The following is an 18,765-nucleotide window of genomic DNA, read 5'->3' as shown; positions in this document are numbered from 1 at the left end:
CGAGCGGCTGAACTATAAAGACAGGTCCAATCCGATATAATCAACTCGGGTCGGAGTGAGCAGACCAGCCAGGCAGCGTCCCCAAGCCATGGTCCCTACCGGCCGCGGCTCAGCCTGGGTCCCTCCGCTCCAGACCCAAGTGCCCAAAGCCGGCTTTGGTTTCATGTCAGCAGCCTTCAACTGCCTTCCAAAAATAAGCCCCTGCCGCCATGCCGAGGGGAGAAAAACAAGAAGGGCGGTATTTTTAGGGCCATTAATTCTGACCACGTGCCTGAGAGGCAAGGTGGATGGCCCGGGGACAGACGCTGCTCATCATTATGTCCCGGGGAGCAGGACGTCCGCAGGGCACGCTGCGGGCTCTCGTCTTCCTCGGCGTCCTAGTGGGCATGGTGGTGCCCTCTCCCGCAGGCACCCGAGCCAACGGCACGCTGCTGGCCTCAAGGGGCTGGGGCACCCTGCTGTCCAGGTCTCGGGCCGGGCTGGCCGGAGAGATCGCAGGCGTGAACTGGGAGAGTGGCTATTTGGTGGGGATCAAGAGGCAGCGGAGGCTGTACTGCAACGTGGGCATTGGCTTCCACCTTCAGGTGCCCCCCGACGGCCGGATCAGCGGGACCCACGAGGAGAACCCCTACAGTGAGTGCCATCTGCAGCCAGTTGGGGAAGCTGGGGGATGGGGCTCCAGCAGGTCTCTGGTGCCTGGGGTCCTGTGATGAAGGGGGAACGGTGATTCTCCACTTGGGTGCCCACTAGCTTAGCCACCTCCCCCAACTCTCTTTGCTCCTGCAGGATGCATAGGCTGAGGTCTGAACATCCTCTACCATCAGCCCATGGAGCCCCTGGGGCATCAATTCCTTCAGTATTTCAGGCACAGCCATGGCCTCATAGGACCACCAGGAATCCCCAGCCAGGGGGAGCCACAAAATGAGGGTGGAGAGAACTGGCAAGGATGCTTAGACCAGATTAGATATGAGCTGCTTTTTATTTCACTTCCCTCTTTGAGAGGAAAGGCAAGTCATTTGCAAAATTTCCAGCTGCAGCTTGTCCTTCTTTCTAGTTCAGCTTGCCCCCAACCCCCACCCTCGCCCTACAAGTTGGTGGGTTGCTGTCTAGATGGGCTCTCCCCAGGAGGGGATGGGGCTGGAGGATCCAGGGCAGCCGTCAGACTCTGTGTGGCTGCAGTGTTTGCAAGATTAGATGGGCTGAAATGAAATGCGAGGAGACATTTTAAACAAAGCTAATCAGAAATTACTTTTTTTTAATCCATGTCAAGGACCTCGTGTGATTAAGCCCAGATTCAAAGCTACTCTTAGGTAGATGCCCAGGTGGCCACTGGGATCTCTAACTCCAGTGTCAGAACTTCCCCCTTGCAGAACTCGATTGTTAACAGTTCAGTAAAATGGCCCAAGCTGACAACTCAGCTCCTAAAGTGAGATCAGGGTGGAGGCAATAGAAGGCCTGACTTTCTAGAAGCAGGAGGGTGGGCCTAGATGCCCTTGGTGGGGGGGTCACCTTTAGATTGACATCCCACTCTGCTTTGCACAATCCTGGGGTAACACAGCCCCTGTCTCTTTGGCAGGCCTGCTGGAGATTTCCACGGTGGAGCGAGGTGTGGTGAGCCTCTTTGGGGTGAAGAGCGCCCTCTTCGTCGCCATGAACAGTAAAGGAAAATTATACGCCACGGTGAGTCCATCAGGCCAGGGGAAGCTTCCAGCTGCACGAGGCCTGCCTGCGTGCTCAGTTGCTCAGTTGTGTCTAGCAGGCTCCTCTGTCCATGGGATTCTCCAGGCTGGAGTGAGTTGCCATTTCCTCCTCCAGGGGATCTTCCAGACTTGGGGATTGAACCCGTGCCTCCTGTATTGGCAGGTGGACTCTTTACCACTGAGCCACCCGGGAAGCCCCTGCATGAGGCCTGAAGAGTGTGCAGTTGAAGAAAGTAATGCAAACTCTTGAGCAGAGATGTGCATATTTATCTAGAATGAGGAGGGGGGCTATAGGAGGAGCCGGTGCGAGTGAGGTGCTTACAGCTCTGTGCCGGACCGTGTTTTTCTTGATCCCACCCGTCGGAGCCTTGTAGCAAGAAAGGAACCGTAGCTCAGAGGGCCATAGGGTCCAAGGGAAGCCGGAGTTCTGCATAAAGCTGCTGTCCAAGCTTACGGTCAGGCCCTGAGCTGGAGAGGCCCAGAGAAGCAGGCCTATGTTTCAGCCTAGACACGCTGCTCCCATGAGCCACCCTCCAGCCACGAGCACGGCTCAGGGAGAAGAAATGAAGCTCTTTTCCTCACCTTTATCAATGCGTGGACATCTCACTTTAAGGTTTTAAGCCCTCTGACCTCTGATCCCAGCTGCCAGAGAACCATGCCCCCCACTGTACCCCTTAGCGGGCACCAGCCCCCACCTCTGCCTTCTCCCATCACCCGTCACCGCTGGTGGGGGCAATGCTAGCACTTGGGTTAACCTCCCCAACTTACACGTTTCCCCACTTCTCTGCTCTCTCTGACCCCTTCCTTCCTGGGTCTCCCAGCCCATAATTTTGGCATATTCCAAAACATGGACGGGGAAAGCTTTCCTATGAAGGCAGAGACCCTGGGAGTTCTCGCGACTGAAATAAGAAGGCTAAAAAGGAAGACCTGTGAGCCATGGTCGAGGAATAGCAGAGTGACTATTTCTGGGGAGGGCGTGGAGGGCCGTTCTACCCCTGCGTGGGGACAGACGGGAGCAGGAAGTGAATGCGGAGGCTCTGGGACCCGGGCCTGGAATCCAGGGAAGCTGTCCCAATAGACCAGGGCTGTGAAATGCCCAAAGTGGGAGCCCAGGTCACCTCGGCCTGTGATCTGCAGCGCTAACACCTCTCTGTCTGTGTTGATTTGTGTGGAGACAAGGCGTGCGTCAGAATAAGTGAGCCTCTGAGGACAAGTGGCTGGAGGACGGGTAGGCTGGAGTTGGAACCATCCTAGTCTGTACCATGAGAGGAGGCGCTTCTGTTGAGGGCCTACAGGCATCACCTGCAGAGCACAGAGGCAGGTCTGCACACAGGCCTGGGGTCCCACCTGCAAAGTGAGGATGAAGATCAGATGCACCTCTCGGGGCTTCTGGGGAATAGTGCCTAGAGAGCATCCCAGGGCTCCTGATCAACAGTAGTGCTCAATACAGGGGAATCATTTATATTGCCTCAACACTGCCGCAGGCTCTACCCATCTCCTACTAGAGATGAGTCTCCTGGGAGGAATCTCTGCATCCACGCCACCTTGGGAACTTGTCACAGGCCAGATTTCTGGGGTCCCTCCTCAGAGATGCTCAGTCAGTAGGGCTGGATCGGGGGGCCCGCATATGTTTGTTTTTATTCTTCAAGTTTCCCAGGTATTTCTGAGGTGCAAGCAGGCTTAGGGGCCACCAGGCTACATGGGCTTTGCACAGCAGGGAATTCTCGCTGGCCGATGGTCACACCAGTGCTGAAGGCTGCAGGGAGATGAAACTGGTCTGCAACGGGAATCCTCAGATGTCCTTTACACTGCTCTTTGCATGTGTGATGGAGAGGGCAGGAGGTCCCTGGGGCCAGCAGGGCTTCGATGGAGCCAGTGCCCCGCCCGGTACAGCGGATGGTCCCCAACAGCCCCTTCCCAGCCACGTGAGTGTTGCCTGGATCCCACTGGTTGCAGAGCCAGGAATGGGGGCAGTTGGCTCTGAGCGTCTCTGCAAAGTGAATCTTTTGGAAGGAAGCACAGATTACATCAACCCTTATCTCTGCCACCATCATCAACAAGCTATTTAGTATTTCTTTCTCCTTATCCTGAAAGAAATTTAACTGTGAGGTGGGGGAAAGGCACAAACAGAGGGTCAGTGTGACCACTTCCCACTTGAAACCTGGGGTCCCCGTGGGAGAAGCCAGGGAGGCTGGGACCAGCGGGAGCACTGGGAGTGGACAGAGCATTCCGGGGCCACGAGGAGGGGGAGACTGAAGCATAGGCTGACCCCTCACTCCTGGGTGGATGACTTCAAAGGGGGTCCACAGGACTCACTGAAGAGACAAAGTCCAGAGGAAAGGGAGCTTCCCTGGGAGGAGCTCTGCCCACCATCTACACCTCCACCTCCTCCCCTCATATACCTCCCAGGGGCATCTGCCCCAGGGCACCTTCTTGGAGGGGAGACGTCCTCCCTGGAGTCCCAGACCCACCAGCAGATGCTCCTGAACCCCCTCCCCCGACCCTGCAGTGCCCCCCCGGGGGCCGTTATCACAGTCTGAAAGAACAATTGCCAACTGATCCCGGAGCCAGGAAGACTCCTGAGGAATGGTGATTTCATTCACACCATTTCCCTTTAAGCCCCTGGCACTGTCTCCCTCCCTGCATGCTCAGCTGCTACTATGGTCCCTGAGTGGGGTTTCTTCTCGGGGTTGGGGACCCCTGCTCGGGGGAGAGACAGAGAGAGGGACAGGGGGCAAGGTAGGAAAATGAGTAACAGTGTTAGTCACTAGGTCGTGTCAGACTCTTTTACGACTGCGTGGACTGTAGCCCACCAGGCTCTTCTGTCCATGGGATTCTCCAGGCAAGAATACTGGGATGGATTGCCACTCCCTTCTCCAGGGGATCTTCCCAAACCAGGGATTGAACCCACATCTCCTGCACTGCAGGCAGATTCTTTACAGGGAAATCCAAGGTAGGAAAATAAGTGCCAAGAAAACCCACCTAGAGAGTGGGCTCCCACGGGTCTCATCCCTTGGAAGGAAGGGTGCAGAGCCTGTGGCAGTGTTTAGACAATATAAACAGCTCACCCGTATTGAGCACCTACTATTTGCCAGGTGCCCTGGGGATGCTCTCTGGACAATACCTCCCAGTACAGCTGGGAGGCGTGTCTGGTTGTCATCCTCATTTTGAAGATGAGACCCTGGGTCTCTGAGGTCTCGGGTGAAGCAGGTTTGTGTGCAGACCTGGCTCCACGGGTGATGCCCTATGGCTGCAGCAGAAATGCACCACCTGTGCAGATTGACACCCAGGTTTCAGCTCCTAGCCTCCAGCCACTATCTTACTTCCGGCAAAGTCTCTAACCATCTCTGAGCCCAGACCTCTGCTCCCTCTGATGGGGACAGAGGCAGGAATCAGTGAGTTCCAATCTCCTTGATCTTTTTAAAATTAAAAAAGAAAAAAAAATCAAAGATCTCCATCTGCCAGTGTACTGTTAGAATCCTTTAGCTGAGAAAAGCACATAGTGATGAAAATCTACTAGGGATTCAGTTATGCTTCCCAGTGATTTTGGTTTTACTCAGTATGACTGTGTCTCCATCCTTTCATCAATGGCATCATGACAACAGGTGAAGCACAGCATTTATTTCATCCACAGAGGCCTTCGGTTGTTACCTGGGGCATTAACCTGCAGGGAGGGGAGGACCAAGTCTTTCTCCTGCTCTTAGCTGCTTCTCTCCCCTAGCGGGAGATGGAGTCTGATCGGATGGGGCAAAGGGTCACTGGAGCTAACAGTATGTGGAAGGGTCAGAGATGGGACCCCAGAGCTGGGGGCGTCTTGTGCTGCTGCCAGAGGCCTGGGGAGCCATGCAGAGGCTTTGTCTGCAGCCTCCCTGCTACCCAGGGCGATGCAGGAATAAGGAGTGAGAAGCACGGCAGGCCCGGTGGAGGCATCTTCAAATACTTCTAAGTTGCCGATGCAATTGTGTGTTAGGAACGGGGTTTAGAAAGGATAGGCGTCTTCAGAGCCAGGAGGTATTGTTTCTCCATTTCAGCTAGGGACCGAGAAAGCAGCAGTTGGGCTCCAGGAGGAGAGGGTCTTGGGACAAAGAGTTCTCTGGGTTTTTTTCTCACCTCCCCGCTCCTTATCCATGCAACCCCCTCCCCAACTCCCATGTGCATAGACAACCAGGAGTAAAGGGGGCAAATGGCCTGGGCAGCCCTAGAAGAAAGAACTTTAAAGACAAGGAGACACTTCCATCAGTCCAGTGACCTAGTGAACAAACACCAGAGTCTGGGATGGCTGTCTGTCTCAGACTCTGAGAGGCATTTCTGCCAGCGGTAACTCATGCCAAGACCCCTGTATGTCCCACCCGCCCCTGCAAAATGCCCCCTCTCCACTTCCAGAGCTAAACGCTTTAGAGCTGGGTCCTCAGAAGTCCGATTAGATCTATGTGGAATTTAAGACATCGTCACGCTGGAGCTTGGGGCCTGGCAGGCCCCGGCAATGTGATCCGGGGGAATTATTTTCATTTGTTCAAGTAATAATATACGGTAGCTGCTTTTCTTAACACGGCGTTCGCTTGGCTTTTCTCACCAGAGCTGAGGAGCCAACATTCCTGAGCTATGAGACTCGGCTCAGGGACACAAACGGTGAGATGAAGCGAGGGGCTGGTCTCGATGCCAGCCTGAGCATCCGTGGGGCCGTGGAGTATCAGGTTGGAGGGAAGAGTTCAGGGCCACGATCTTGGCCTCCTGCCCCCGGCCCCGTGGCCACTTGAACACCAGGGATGGAGCAGAGGGGCTCAGAGAGGAAGGGGCCAGGGAGAGGCAGAGAGGCTTTCAAAGCAACTTCATCCGTGTCTCTTCTCACTTTGGATTCGCACAGAATTCTGAGGAAGGCTTTGGACAGTAAAGAATCTGCCTGCAATGGGGGTCACCTGGGTTCGATCCCTGGGTCAGGAAGCTCCCCTGGAGAAGGGCATGGCAACCCACTCCAGTATTCTTGCTTGGAGAATCCCATGGACAGAGGAGCTTGGAGGGCTACAGTCCGTGGGATTGGAAAGACCATGACACAACTGAGCAGCTAACACAGCATGGGGAAGGCCAGGGACGTAAAGTGGGCTGGAGGAAAGAGACAGAGGTCGGAAACTTTCTGAGAAGTTGGGGGAGGAAGTTGAATATCAAAATCTGATGAACAGAGACCAAGGCACCATGTATAACACCACCATCCTGCACATTTAAACAAATACGTTTTAAAAGATCTAGCCCTTAGCAAAAGCTAGATTCTTCTATTGGATCAGGGCAAACGCTCTGAATTTCTGGCTCCAATCTGGCTCAATTCCTCTCTCTTCCTGTCCTGTCCCCGGAGACTTCTGCCCCAAGATCTGATTCCCTCTCTAGAGTTTACGAAGAAAGTGCAGTCGCTCAGTCGTGTCCAACTCTATGCGACCCCACGGACTGTAGCCCACCAGGCTCCTCCATCCACGGAATTTTCTAGGCAAGGGTACTGGAGCAGGTTGCCGTTTCCTTCTCCAGGGGATCTTCCCGAAACCCACGTCTCCCTCATTGTGGGTAAAGGCTTTACCATCTGAGCCACAAGGGAATCAGAGTTTGCAAACCTCACATAAAACCTCTCCCTTGACCACCGTTTAGATCAGAAATGAATTCTCCTGGAAACTGGCGAGCGGAGTGCTCTCCAGGGTCATAAAAAGTTAGAACTGATTGGTGGGTGGACAGGGGCTGGACAGGACTAGAGGGAAAACACGGACCAGTCTCTGATACAAAGCTTCTCTCAGTCCATTTTCTGGGCCACCTTCCATCCTCAATTCCCTCCCCATTTTCACTAATCCACTAACATGACAAGGTAATATCAATACATGAACATGGTTTAAGGGGTGGGATGGTGCAGAAGAACACACCGTGGAAATGAAGTCTCACTCTCACTGTTTTTTGTGGGTTTTTTTGGGGGGGTGGGGGGGTGAGGGAGGCGGGGTTTGGCCATGCCATGCAGCATATGGGATCTTAGTTCTCTGACAGGGATCGAACCCATGTCTGCTGCATTGGGAGCTCAGAGTCCTAACCACTGGACCACCAGGGAAGTTCCTCCCTTTCACTGTTGTCTCAAAGACCCAGACTCTCCCGAGGGCAGCACTGTCACTAGGCCTCGTGTGCCAACCATCCTAGGAAGAACCAGCTTCCCTATGTGGGTGCTTATGTTGGCATCATATTTTAAAATCACACAAACAGGAGCAAACTACTCACAGTGTTTGAATCTTGCTTCTTCACTGAACCACGTGCCTTAGGGGCCACCTCCAAACAGTGCACAGAGGGGTTCTGGTTTTTCTGACTGAGAGCCTTCTGTGTGTGGCTGTCCCGTCACTGAGCGGAGCGCCGCCCGCCTGGCAGACCCTGAGGCTGTTTCCGGCCTCTCACCATTATAGGTGATGCTGCAGTGCGTGACTTTTATACATGAGTGGGAGTGAGCCTGTAAGATAAATTCCTAGAAGTGGAAGCACTAATCAAAACTGTATTTATTATTTCATTCTAATAAATATTGTAAATTTTCTCTTGACAGCAGTTATAATAATACACACAGCAACACATCCAATGAGAACTCCTAGGCCCCATGCCCTCACCAACGAATGCCTCTTATCCAGCACAGTTCTCTTTGCAACCCAACAGTTACAAATGTGATCACACAGCTGTGGTTTATGGTTCCTTCAGGGCTTCCTTAGGGTCTCAGATGGTAAAGAATCTGCCTGCAATGCAGGAGACCCAGGTTCCCAGGCTGGGAAGATCCCATGGAGAACAGAATGGCTACCCACTCCAGTATTCTGGCCTGGAGATGTCCATGGACAGAGGAGCCTGGCGGGCTACAGTCCACGGGGTCACAAAGAGTCGGACACGACTGAGTTAGGCATATTTTCTTATGTTTAAATACTACTTGTATTTCCTTTTCTGTGAACTGTCTATAAACATCCATTTTTCAGTCAGTTCATGGTTCTGAATATAATAGCAAAATTTAATCTATTGCAAACTATATTATAAAGTATAATGCATTGTAAATGGTTTTTTTTTTAATTCAGTTTGCTATTTACATTCTTATTTTCTTTAAGGTGATTTTTTTTTTTCCAGGCAGAAGTCTAATTTATTCCTCTTGGGTTTCATAATGGCCTCTATTTTTGTGTGTCCTGCTTAGAAAGAGCTTTATGACCTTTTTTTTTTAAGATTCTCTTCTCTCTTTTTTCCTTTTGTTTTCGGTCCTGCCTGCATGGCTTGCGGTACCTCAGTTTCCAGACTGGGGTTTGAACCTGGGCCTTGGCAGTGAAAGTGCCACTAGGCCACTGGGGAACTCTCCTTAAGTTTCTCTTTTTAGCATTTAAATATTCGTTCCTTTGGAATTTATTTTAGAGTTAGGAATAAAATCATACATCAAATTTTATTATTATTCCATTATTATTATTATTATATACGATGGTATCCAGTTCTTCCAACACCATGTTTTCTCCAGTGATTGCAATTGCCACTTTTGTTTTATATTCGTTTTATGTTCATGTTTGGATTTACTTCTGGATCGTATTCTGTTTGTTGAGCTGCACCAGACTGTTGATTTACGCAGCATTATTTCTGCTCAACTTTGACCATTGATCCTGAATTCACTTTTCCCTGGAGCTTTGCCCATGGACAGCCTTAGGTCCTGTGGTTACCCTGACCTACCGTGTCCCGAGAGGCCCCAGGAGTGCAGGGCCGGAGCCCGGTCAGCTCTGTGTCCCCCTCCCCCAGGCTCACCCCGTACCACCACTCAGGCAATAAATGAAGGGCTTAGAAGCTAACTTGTCCTACAACCCACTGCAGCTTTTTTTAAACTTTATTTATTTTTGGCCGCTCTGGGTCTTGTTGCTGCAGGGACATTTCTCTAGATGTAGAGAGCGGGGTCTGCTCTTCGTTGAGGCTCGCGGGCTGCTCACTGTGGTGGCTTCTCCTGTTTCAGAGCATGGGCTCTAGGCTGGGCAGGCTTCTGCCGTTGCCACTCCCAGACTCTAGAACATGGGCTCAGTAACTGTGGCTCATGGGCTCCGTTGCTCCAAGGTACATGGAATCTTTCCAGACCAGGGATGTCTGGAAAACCTATGTCCCCTGCATTAGCAGGTAGATTCCACTAGACCACCAGGTAAGCCCCCACAGCAAGTTTTACAGGAATGATGATCCCAAGACAAAGCCTTTAGTGCTTTTACTTTCAACTAATCTATGAATCAGTTGGAGGAGAATCATTAGGGCAATAGCAATTATTTTTTACTTTGCTGTGTGCCAAGCCTTATACCATGCATTATTCCAGTGAATGCACCCTCCAATTCTATGACAGAATTGTCATCACTGCTCCCATTTTACAGATGAGGAAGCTGAGGTTTAGGAGGTGAAATCACTTGCCAAGTTCACATAGCTAAATAAGAGGTGAATCGTCACATATGCTTCGCCTACTTTGATTAGTTTCTTTTTCCTACTTTGGGACATTCCTTTCTTCATTCTGCAAATATTTTTGAGCACCCATAGCAAGCAAGATAAAAACTTGTGAAAAACAGAACTCCCTGGTGCGATATTCAGAAGCCAGTTGACATGGCTGGTGCAGACTGGCAGGGTCATCTCAAGGAAATGAACATCACCGGGAGGTGCCTTGTCAACAGTAACCCAGGGGTGTGAGAGGGAAAGAGAGGAGACCTTCATTCAGTGAGGGGGTGGCCAAGGGATGGGTAAGTGGTACCCAATGTATTACCGAGACGATGCCCGTGGCCCCTCACTGGCTCTCGCTGCATCCGAGAGCTATCCCTTTGTGGGCATCCATGAGCCCCTATTACAGCATTATCCATCCAGTGTTACCTGCTCAAAAGGACACAGTCCTTGTCTCAAGGAACTGGGAGTCCCCTGGGATGGCGCATTGTTTTCAGTGCTGTCAGACTGGTCCACTCGGAGCCCCGAGGAGCCAGCTCATCACCCTTGTTCATCAGAGAAAGAGGCTCTCGTCCACCCCACGCCGGCAGGGTAAGGCCAGGCGCTCATAGTACGATTCCTCTTGAGAAGGTCAGACGACACCCCTGGCACAGCCGCTCAGCCATTGAGAGGGTTTTTTATAGCCGATGGCCTCAGTCGGCAGGAAGGAGTCAGGTATTATACTCAGCTCTGTCTCTGTTTCATTCTGCATTTCTCTAAAGACCAGATCCAGGCTTTTGGCCCTCCAAGGGAGCGACCTCCACCGGAAGCCCAGAAATCCCCCCAGCCAGGGGCAGTGACCTAGGTGGATTTGAATGGAGGGCCCTCTCTTCTAGGAATAAAGGAGGACTTGGGTGATTTATTGGGGCTGAACTTGTCGATGTGTGGCAGGAAGCCTGGCCCTCAGTTTCTGAACAGGTGGTCCTCACACAACTCGCTCCAGCAGGGGCCCTTCATCACCAGCCCCAGACTCCATGGCACCACAGGTCACAGAGGGAACCGGGTTCTGTTCCCCATAAAGTCTCTGCTCATCACCATCTCATTCCTGCCTTTCTCTGGAGAACGGTGGATTCCTAGGGGGCACCAAGGCTTCCAGGTGGCTCAGTGGTAAAGAACCCACCTGCCAATGCAGGAGACATAAGACACGGGTTCGATCCCCCGGTCGGGAAGATCCCCTGGAGGAGGAAATGGCAACCCACTCCAGTATTCTTGCCTGGAGAATCCCATGGACAGAGAAGCCTGGTGGGCTACAGTCCATGGGGTCACCAAGAGTCAGACATGGCTGAGCACACACACACAGGTGACACCAGGCACCTCTGGGCTCAAAATCAAAGCCAAGGATGGGCCTTTTAAGGGGCAGCACACTTGGGCCTTAACCTGGGAAAGATGGGATGAGGGATCCAACTGGAGAGAGAATTCCCCTAATAACCAGACGCAGGTGTGCTGGGAAGGCCTGAGAAAGTTGTCCGTCTCAACCTCCACTCACCTGCCCCTCCTGATGGGCCCCCAGCACACAGCATGCAGAGAAGGGAAACACGTCTGGAGGGGAGAAGGCTGCCCCAAGGTCACACAAGTGAAGCCACTGATCAAACCCCAGTCCTCAGTCCTGCTCCACTGGATCCTCTCCCAGCTTCTTCTGTCCCTTCCTGGTGCTGTCTCTGAACGTAATAAATTATCATCCAGGTGTTTAGTAGACTAAGTGCCCACGACTAGCAGTCTCGAGCACCCCTGCTCGCCACGTGACACAGGCCGTCCACCCACATCCCTGGGCCTGAGTTTTCTCATCATGAAGGGGAGGAAGGTGAGGGGAGCCCACGAGAGCTCCGAAGGCCCCCCTGTTTCCAGCTTCCCGGCTTCTGCTTACCCAGGATGGCTCAGAGCTCCCAGCAGCCATCCGATTCGGGGAGGCGAGGGGCCCGAGGCCTGCTGGGCTTCATCCATCACTGATGCTCTGCTGTTTGTCCATTTCCTCCGCAGCCCAGCTTCCAGGAAGAGTGCAAGTTCAGAGAGACCCTCCTGCCCAACAACTACAACGCCTACGAGTCGGACATGTACCGAGGTGCCTACATCGCACTGAGCAAATACGGACGGGTGAAGCGGGGCAGCAAGGTGTCCCCGACCATGACTGTCACACACTTCCTCCCTAGGATATGAGGACCCCAGAGGAAGGCTCACAGGTGGAAAGTAACGTCTTTTCTGTTGGAATTTTGCACAAGTGGACAGTTCCCCCTCCCCCTACGCCTCCTGAGTTGAGCTCCTTCTCTGCTTGGGAGGGGGGAGAACTGAGCCGGTACCCAGAGCCACCGGACCCCATGGCATGTGACCCACCCGAGGGAGGGGTTGCCGATGGGCTCCTAGAATGGCAATGGATCGATCGATCCCACGCTCTGGCCTCGACTGAGGGGAGAAAGTCCAGAGACACTCATGGAAGAGGACCCTGGGCACTGGAAAAGGAGGGGAGGAAGCGTGTGTGCTGATGTATATCCATACATCTCGGTCTATACGTGCAGACATCTCAGTCTATATCATCAGAGCCAAGGCATCTGGGCATCTCCGAACAGGTTTCTTCCTCCAGGCATCACCGGAATCTGCCTGCAAGAATGTCACCTGTCAGCCCAGCAGGATCGATGCGTGCGCCCATTCTGCCTCTTTCCAATCACCTTCCCTCTCAGAGGCTGCTGACCGTGTGGGTTGCCCCGGGGGCGGGGGCAGGAAGCAGCTGTCCTCTAAAGTGCAGAGAGGGCAGGGTGACAGGGCGTAAGATTTAGCTGCAGACCAGAAAGACTGAGCGGGCACTCGAGGCATCCTGGGTGTGAGGGCTCTGGGGACCCTGGGACACATTGTTGGGGAATCTGGGGGAGACGATATCCCTCATTTTGGAGGAGAGGGTCGGAGCAGTGTGTGAGGCAACTGGTAGAGTACCAGCTAGAAGCAGCGGAATGGACGGGGCGTCCTAGAGAGAGCCTTTCTGCCCGGAGGACTCAAATGCTGCGTGTGGCCCCAAGAACAAGCTGCGGCCAGGCTGCCTGCCCTAACTTTTCCTCACGTTGAACTGGGTCTTATTTTAACCTCAGATGACAAGGATCCTAATAATGGCAACCTCTTTGGCGAGCATCGAGGGGTACAAAATAGGTCATGAAGGAAGTAGGGAGGTTTCAGACTTCAGATGCTAATTCCTCTCCAGTAACGTCCAGGAAACTCACCCAAGTTCTCATCTGATACTCTCACTTCCTTCTCAGCCGACCTCCCCCACACACGCACCGGTGCCTGGATGCAGTGGACTTGGGCATTGTGACGTCCAGAGTTTGCCCCCCGACCCCCTACAGTAGGAGAAGAGTGATAATCCGGTGAAATGGAGCATCCCAGCTGAAGCGGCTCCTTGCTGCCACAATGCCTTCTTGCCTCCTGGCCTTTGAGAGTATTTAAAGCAGAGGTGCCCCAAGCGACTATAAATGTTGTCCGCCTGGAGCCTTTGGATGCCTGAGCCATTGGGACGTTCCTAAATCTGAAACCAGAGAGACCCATGTCGGAGCACACGTATTTTCGGCGGACGTGGACGGGCGGGTTACAAAATGAGCTGACACCCTCTGTGACTCTCAGAGGCCCCGGCCAGCAAGACCAGCCCTTCCTCTGCTGCAAATATCCTCGCCTTTGACACACCTCTCTATTTGCAGATGCATCCAGCTATAGATAGAGCCGGGATGAGCTGAAGGCAAGGGCTGATGATCCAAGGGAGAGACACCCTGCTGGTCACCTCTGCCCGGCACATATCAGGGCAGACATGTGCTGGGGGAGGGAAAAGAGGCTGCACCAAAGTGGGCAAAAATGCAACAGACAATGAGAGCTCAGGATGAGAGAGGACGCAGCCAAATCTTGAATGGAAACTGGATGGAGCTGGGGTCTTGGTCAAGCAGAAGGGGAAAACATCAGTCCATCTTGACTGTTTGGAATATTTCAAGTGTAGATCTGCTTGGAGGCAGGGGACAAAACGGATTGTTCTTCAGGAGGTCTTGTCCTGAGTAACTGTCTGTTTAACAGGGTACGTCGGAAACCGATGCGCTCACAACCTGAGTGGTGGGTCAGCTCCCAGTAGGATGCAGTGGAGTGTAGGGGGTCTGGGTGGGGATGGATGGAGCGCAGTCTGAAGAGGAGAAGGAAGTCACAGGTCCCAAAATATCGGTTCCCTTCTCCCCCAGGTGCTGAGCTCTCTGGCAGGAGAAGGCTCTTCTAAGGAGAGTCATGAGGCCTCAGATGGTTAGATCTTTCCTGCAGCCCCCTAGAGGCTTATAAAAGTGCCCAAATCCTGACCAGGAGTTTCCCCAAATATCCATTTCCATCTCTGATGCTGGAAGGGAGGATGAGAAGCTCTCAAATGCCCGGGACCGGGCAGGCTTGATGACTGTCACTCCAGTATAACGCATTGTCTGACAACCCTGTGGACAGCTGGGCGTCTGTTCTCACTGGTACCCGGGCCCATGGTGTACTAGAGTTTCAGTACTTCAAAGATCACCTCTGATACACGGCTGAATTATTGACTCTTTAACATCCTTCCCACCCAGATGAATTCTCCCAGGGCTTTCCTTCTGACCTGTGAGCAACTGAGGCTTAGGGAAAAATCAACCCCCATCCATAGACATGGGGTCGGGGCACAAACAGAGTGAGGTCTGCACAGGTGTGCAGAGTTCTCTCCTTGCTCATCCCCAATCAAGGCCCATGCTCGGCTGTCAGCCCCATTGGATCCGAAAGGCTGCAGGGAGGTGGCAGAAGCAGGGGAACAGAGGTGGTCCCCACCTTCCCACCAAGCATGGACTTAGAATGTCTTGGGTCCTCCCTCCACCAGATCCTGAGCTATGACCCCGGTTCATGCAGTTTTTGTAGCTAAATGGCCTCTGTTCCATCCCAAACCATCTCCAGGAGCTCCAGGCAAAGGCGGGGATCCAGGAGCCCAGAGACTGCCTTGTTACCCCTTCAAGAACCAATGATGCAGAATAGAGCAAAAAGGTGCACCCCTGAAGGTGGCTTCTCATCTGGGATGACTTAGCTCAGGACAAAGAAGCGGGGTCAGGCCCCTGAAGAATCTACCCCCTCCTCGGGCACCCATGGGTAGACCGCAGAGGAAACCAGAAAACGCCCTGCTTGTTCCTGTAGGTCGCTCACTGCCTCCTGACCCCTCCCTCCCCACTTCCCAATGGAAAAGCAGTGGACAACTTTGTGATGGACACTCCATCACTCTTCTCCTTCATACCCTCCCTCCACCCCCACATCCCACCACACCTCCAACGCACACCCCAGGCCCCTGGTCAGGGCTGTTCTGGGGCTTAAGAAAGAGGGGAGATTCTCCTGTCCTCACACTTCCCTCCTTCAGACACACCGCTTTCTCCCCAAGCCCGGAATTCTCTCCCAGTTCCCATCCTATCCGGAAGCAGGTGGGACTCTCCAGCCCAGGCTGGCTCTGCCCTTCTCTCGTCCTGGATCTCAGACCCTTCCTCATCCTAAGAGAGTCCTAGGGGAGGAAGGAAATGCACAACTTCATAAGCTATCAGTCTCCTTCCTCCCAGAGTTGAACATCCATCGCCTTTGCCCACTCTGGGCCACAGCTGCTAGTACAAATCAAACATGGTCACTGGCCTCCGGGATGAGCTCTCTGCCCTCCATTTCCTTTTTGCCCCTTTTCATGTGGACACAAGCTAGATTGCTCCTACCTCTTTCTATCCCAATGCTTTCCCCCAAGGGCTCTGGGTCCGTCACCACCAAGGAGGTGTTCTCTGCCACCCACCCCTCCCCCACCTGCAAAGTGGGTAGCTAGTATTTCTACACTCTCCTTTCAGCAAGAACCCAGCCATTCATTGTGCTACCTCCCAGGAAAACGCCAATGGTAGGAAAGTTAGGGTCAGGGCCAGAGGAATAGATGGAAACACTGAAATCTGTGCTTGCCCCGGAACTGGTGCATCCTCTTCCCTGGACAGGAGGCAAGAGTGACTGTGCCCACAGCCTCCTGAATCTGGTCCACCCTGCAGACAGCTCACACAGGCCCGTGTGTGGATGCCCCACTGAATGGCAGATTCCAGCACCCACACCGCTGGGTCCTCACGTGGGTTCTCCTTCCTATTAATATAAATCAATCAGTACCTCAGGCTGCATCCCAGGGCAGAGCCTGGGTTTAGTGGGTAGGAAAACGCAGAATTTGTTCAGTCCTGTGCTTGTAAAATGTGATGCTTCTATTTTTTTTAATATGTATGTGCTATGCACAAACCATATCGTGTTCCAGCAAAAAGGAAAAGGTCTTTTTATACGTTCCTCTAAACTGTTTGACTTCACCCCTCCTATTAAAACCGACGACAAATCTTTGGGCTGTGGTTGATTCTCCTCTGGATTCTTTCTCTCCTCTCGAGGAGGAAGGCAAATTGGAAAGAGAAAGCGGGAGTGCATGTTGCTGTGGATTTTTAAGGCCGGAAGTAGTCACATGGGTCGCTTCATCCATTCTGTATTTTACAGAAGGGGAAATACAGCCAAGGAGGGAGAAGGACGATATCATCAGCCCTGGTGGACCAGAGGGCTTCCCAGGTGGCTCAGCTGATAAAGAATCCACCTGCAATGCAGGGGACCCGGTTTCGATCCCTGGGTCAGAATGATCCCCTGGAAGGGGGAATGGCAACCCACTCCAGTATTCTTGCCTGGGAAATCCCATGGACAGGGGAGCCTGGTGGGCTACAGTCCTGGGGTCACACAGACTTGGACACAGCTGAGCATGTGCACACACATAGTGTACCAGGGGCCTGGTTATGCACACTTCTGGGGCCATCAATCACTTCTGTTACTCATCCACATATTCGCCCATCCGGGATTATTAATAGTTTGGGGGCACCTGTCTCTGAGCTGCCCTGGGCTAGGTTTGGGGGCGGGCATGTGAGTGAACAAGGCAGAAACAGTTCCCTAGCCTCTCACGGACTTGCATTAAAAATATAAAAATCACCCGTGAATGTATTAAAGTGTAGATTCCGAGCCACACTCCCAGCATCTAGGCCTGGGTGGGCCCAGAAATCTACCTGGGCAACCTCAACACTGCAGAGCCCTGGTCTAGAAGGATGACTGAACTCGTAGAACACTTGGGCCAAGAGAGACCTTTAAATCATTTTTAAAAATCTTTTCTTGGGTTAAAAGAAGAAGAAGGCTAGGGAGTGTAAGTTTCTTGCCCAAGCTCACCCAGCCTGGTGAGAGAGAGACCCCTTTCTCTCCTTTCTGTGCACTGTCCCCCACCATCATCAGCCCCTCCACCGCACCCCTCACTCCTGCACCCACACCCCACCCTCTTCTGCCTCCTCCACAGGCCCTGGGGGGGATGGATGGCAGCGTGTCTTCAGCTGAGCAATGATGGGTTCTGAATAAAGCTCCACCCTCTTGGAAGAGGGTTCCCTGGTAGCTCAGACGGTAAAGAATCCGCCTGCAGCTCAGGAGACCTGGATTCAATCCCTGGGTGGGGAAGATCCCCTGGAGGAGGGCATGGTAACCCACTGCAGTATTCTTGCCTGGAAAATCCCATGAACAGAGGAGCCTGGCGGGCAACTGTCCACGGGTCGCAAAAGAGTCGGACATGACTGAGCGACGGACACTTTCACTTTCTGCTGGAAGAGCACCTGGTCCCATGCCCTCTTTATCTCACTCTTGTGTTTATCCATGCAGTTAACATCTCTGAGCTCCTACTGTGTGCCCAGATACCACACTGGCCCCAGCAATATTGCTGTGATCAGTTCTCTGTGGGCTCATATACTAGCAAGGAAGACAGACATTAAAGGAATAATTCAGCAATTTGTCATTAAGAGGCAGGAATGAGAAAGTCCAGGGGTCCCATGGGGGCACAGATCAGGGTCCAGGGTGGATAAGGGGACCCATCCCAGGGAGAGCTGAGCTGTGAGGGCTGTCAGTCAGATTTCAGGTGAGTGAGTGGGTGGGTGGGGTCAGGGGAGGATGGATGCTCTAGGGGAGGGAGGCTGTTGCAGGTGTTTGAAGGGACAGGTGGGGCTGAGGGAAGAGTCAGACACGACTGGGTGACTGAGCATGCTCACAACATAGACAATAATCTCCGTTGAGGACGACTAGGACCTTAGGTGATTTCTGAAGACATTTCTGACCTTCACAAGTAGGGGTGCGGGCTTTTACTGTATCTTATGGATAGAGACCAGGGCTGCTTCAGTACCCAGCACAGCCCAGACCACAGAGAACAGTCCAGTGGTGCCCGGGTTATGAAAGCCTGCAGACAGGTACGGGCGCCCCTCTCACTTGGCGTAAAATTTCTTCTTCTTCTTTTTTTTTGGCTGCATCATGCCACTTATGGGATCTTAGTTCCCTGACCAGGGATTGAACCCACACCCTCAGCAGTGGAAGTAGAGAGTCCTAACCACTGGACCATCAGGGAAGTCCCTTACTCAGCCTGAAATTCATCACTGACTCTCCCTGGAGACCCAGGTGAGGCAGGAAGGCTCTGAGAGAAGCATCCCTTCCTCCTCCTCTGCACCCCCAGGAAGTCCTGTGTGGACGGGATAAGGCAGTGGGCGATGGAGGACTGTCCAGAGAGGAGGATGGGCAGATGAGTTCACATCTGGGG

The 18,765-nt window shown here is 53.0% G+C and overlaps 1 protein-coding gene across 1 annotated transcript; it reads left to right on the top strand.

The window, feature by feature from the left end:
- The first annotated feature begins 287 nt into the window (after window positions 1-287).
- FGF6 (fibroblast growth factor 6) lies at window positions 288-16,508 on the top strand. The gene is made up of 3 exons (XM_040233753.1): window positions 288-633; window positions 1,577-1,680; window positions 12,141-16,508. The coding sequence occupies exons 1-3, from the start codon at window positions 288-290 to the stop codon at window positions 12,315-12,317; spliced, it is 627 nt and encodes a 208-aa protein (XP_040089687.1). The 3' UTR covers window positions 12,318-16,508.
- The last annotated feature ends 2,257 nt before the right edge of the window (window positions 16,509-18,765 follow it).

Source organism: Oryx dammah, unplaced genomic scaffold (assembly GCF_014754425.2).
Source record: "Oryx dammah isolate SB20612 unplaced genomic scaffold, SCBI_Odam_1.1 HiC_scaffold_29, whole genome shotgun sequence".
Classification (NCBI taxonomy): Eukaryota; Metazoa; Chordata; class Mammalia; order Artiodactyla; family Bovidae; genus Oryx; species Oryx dammah.
This window is presented reverse-complemented; position numbering and strand designations above follow the sequence as displayed.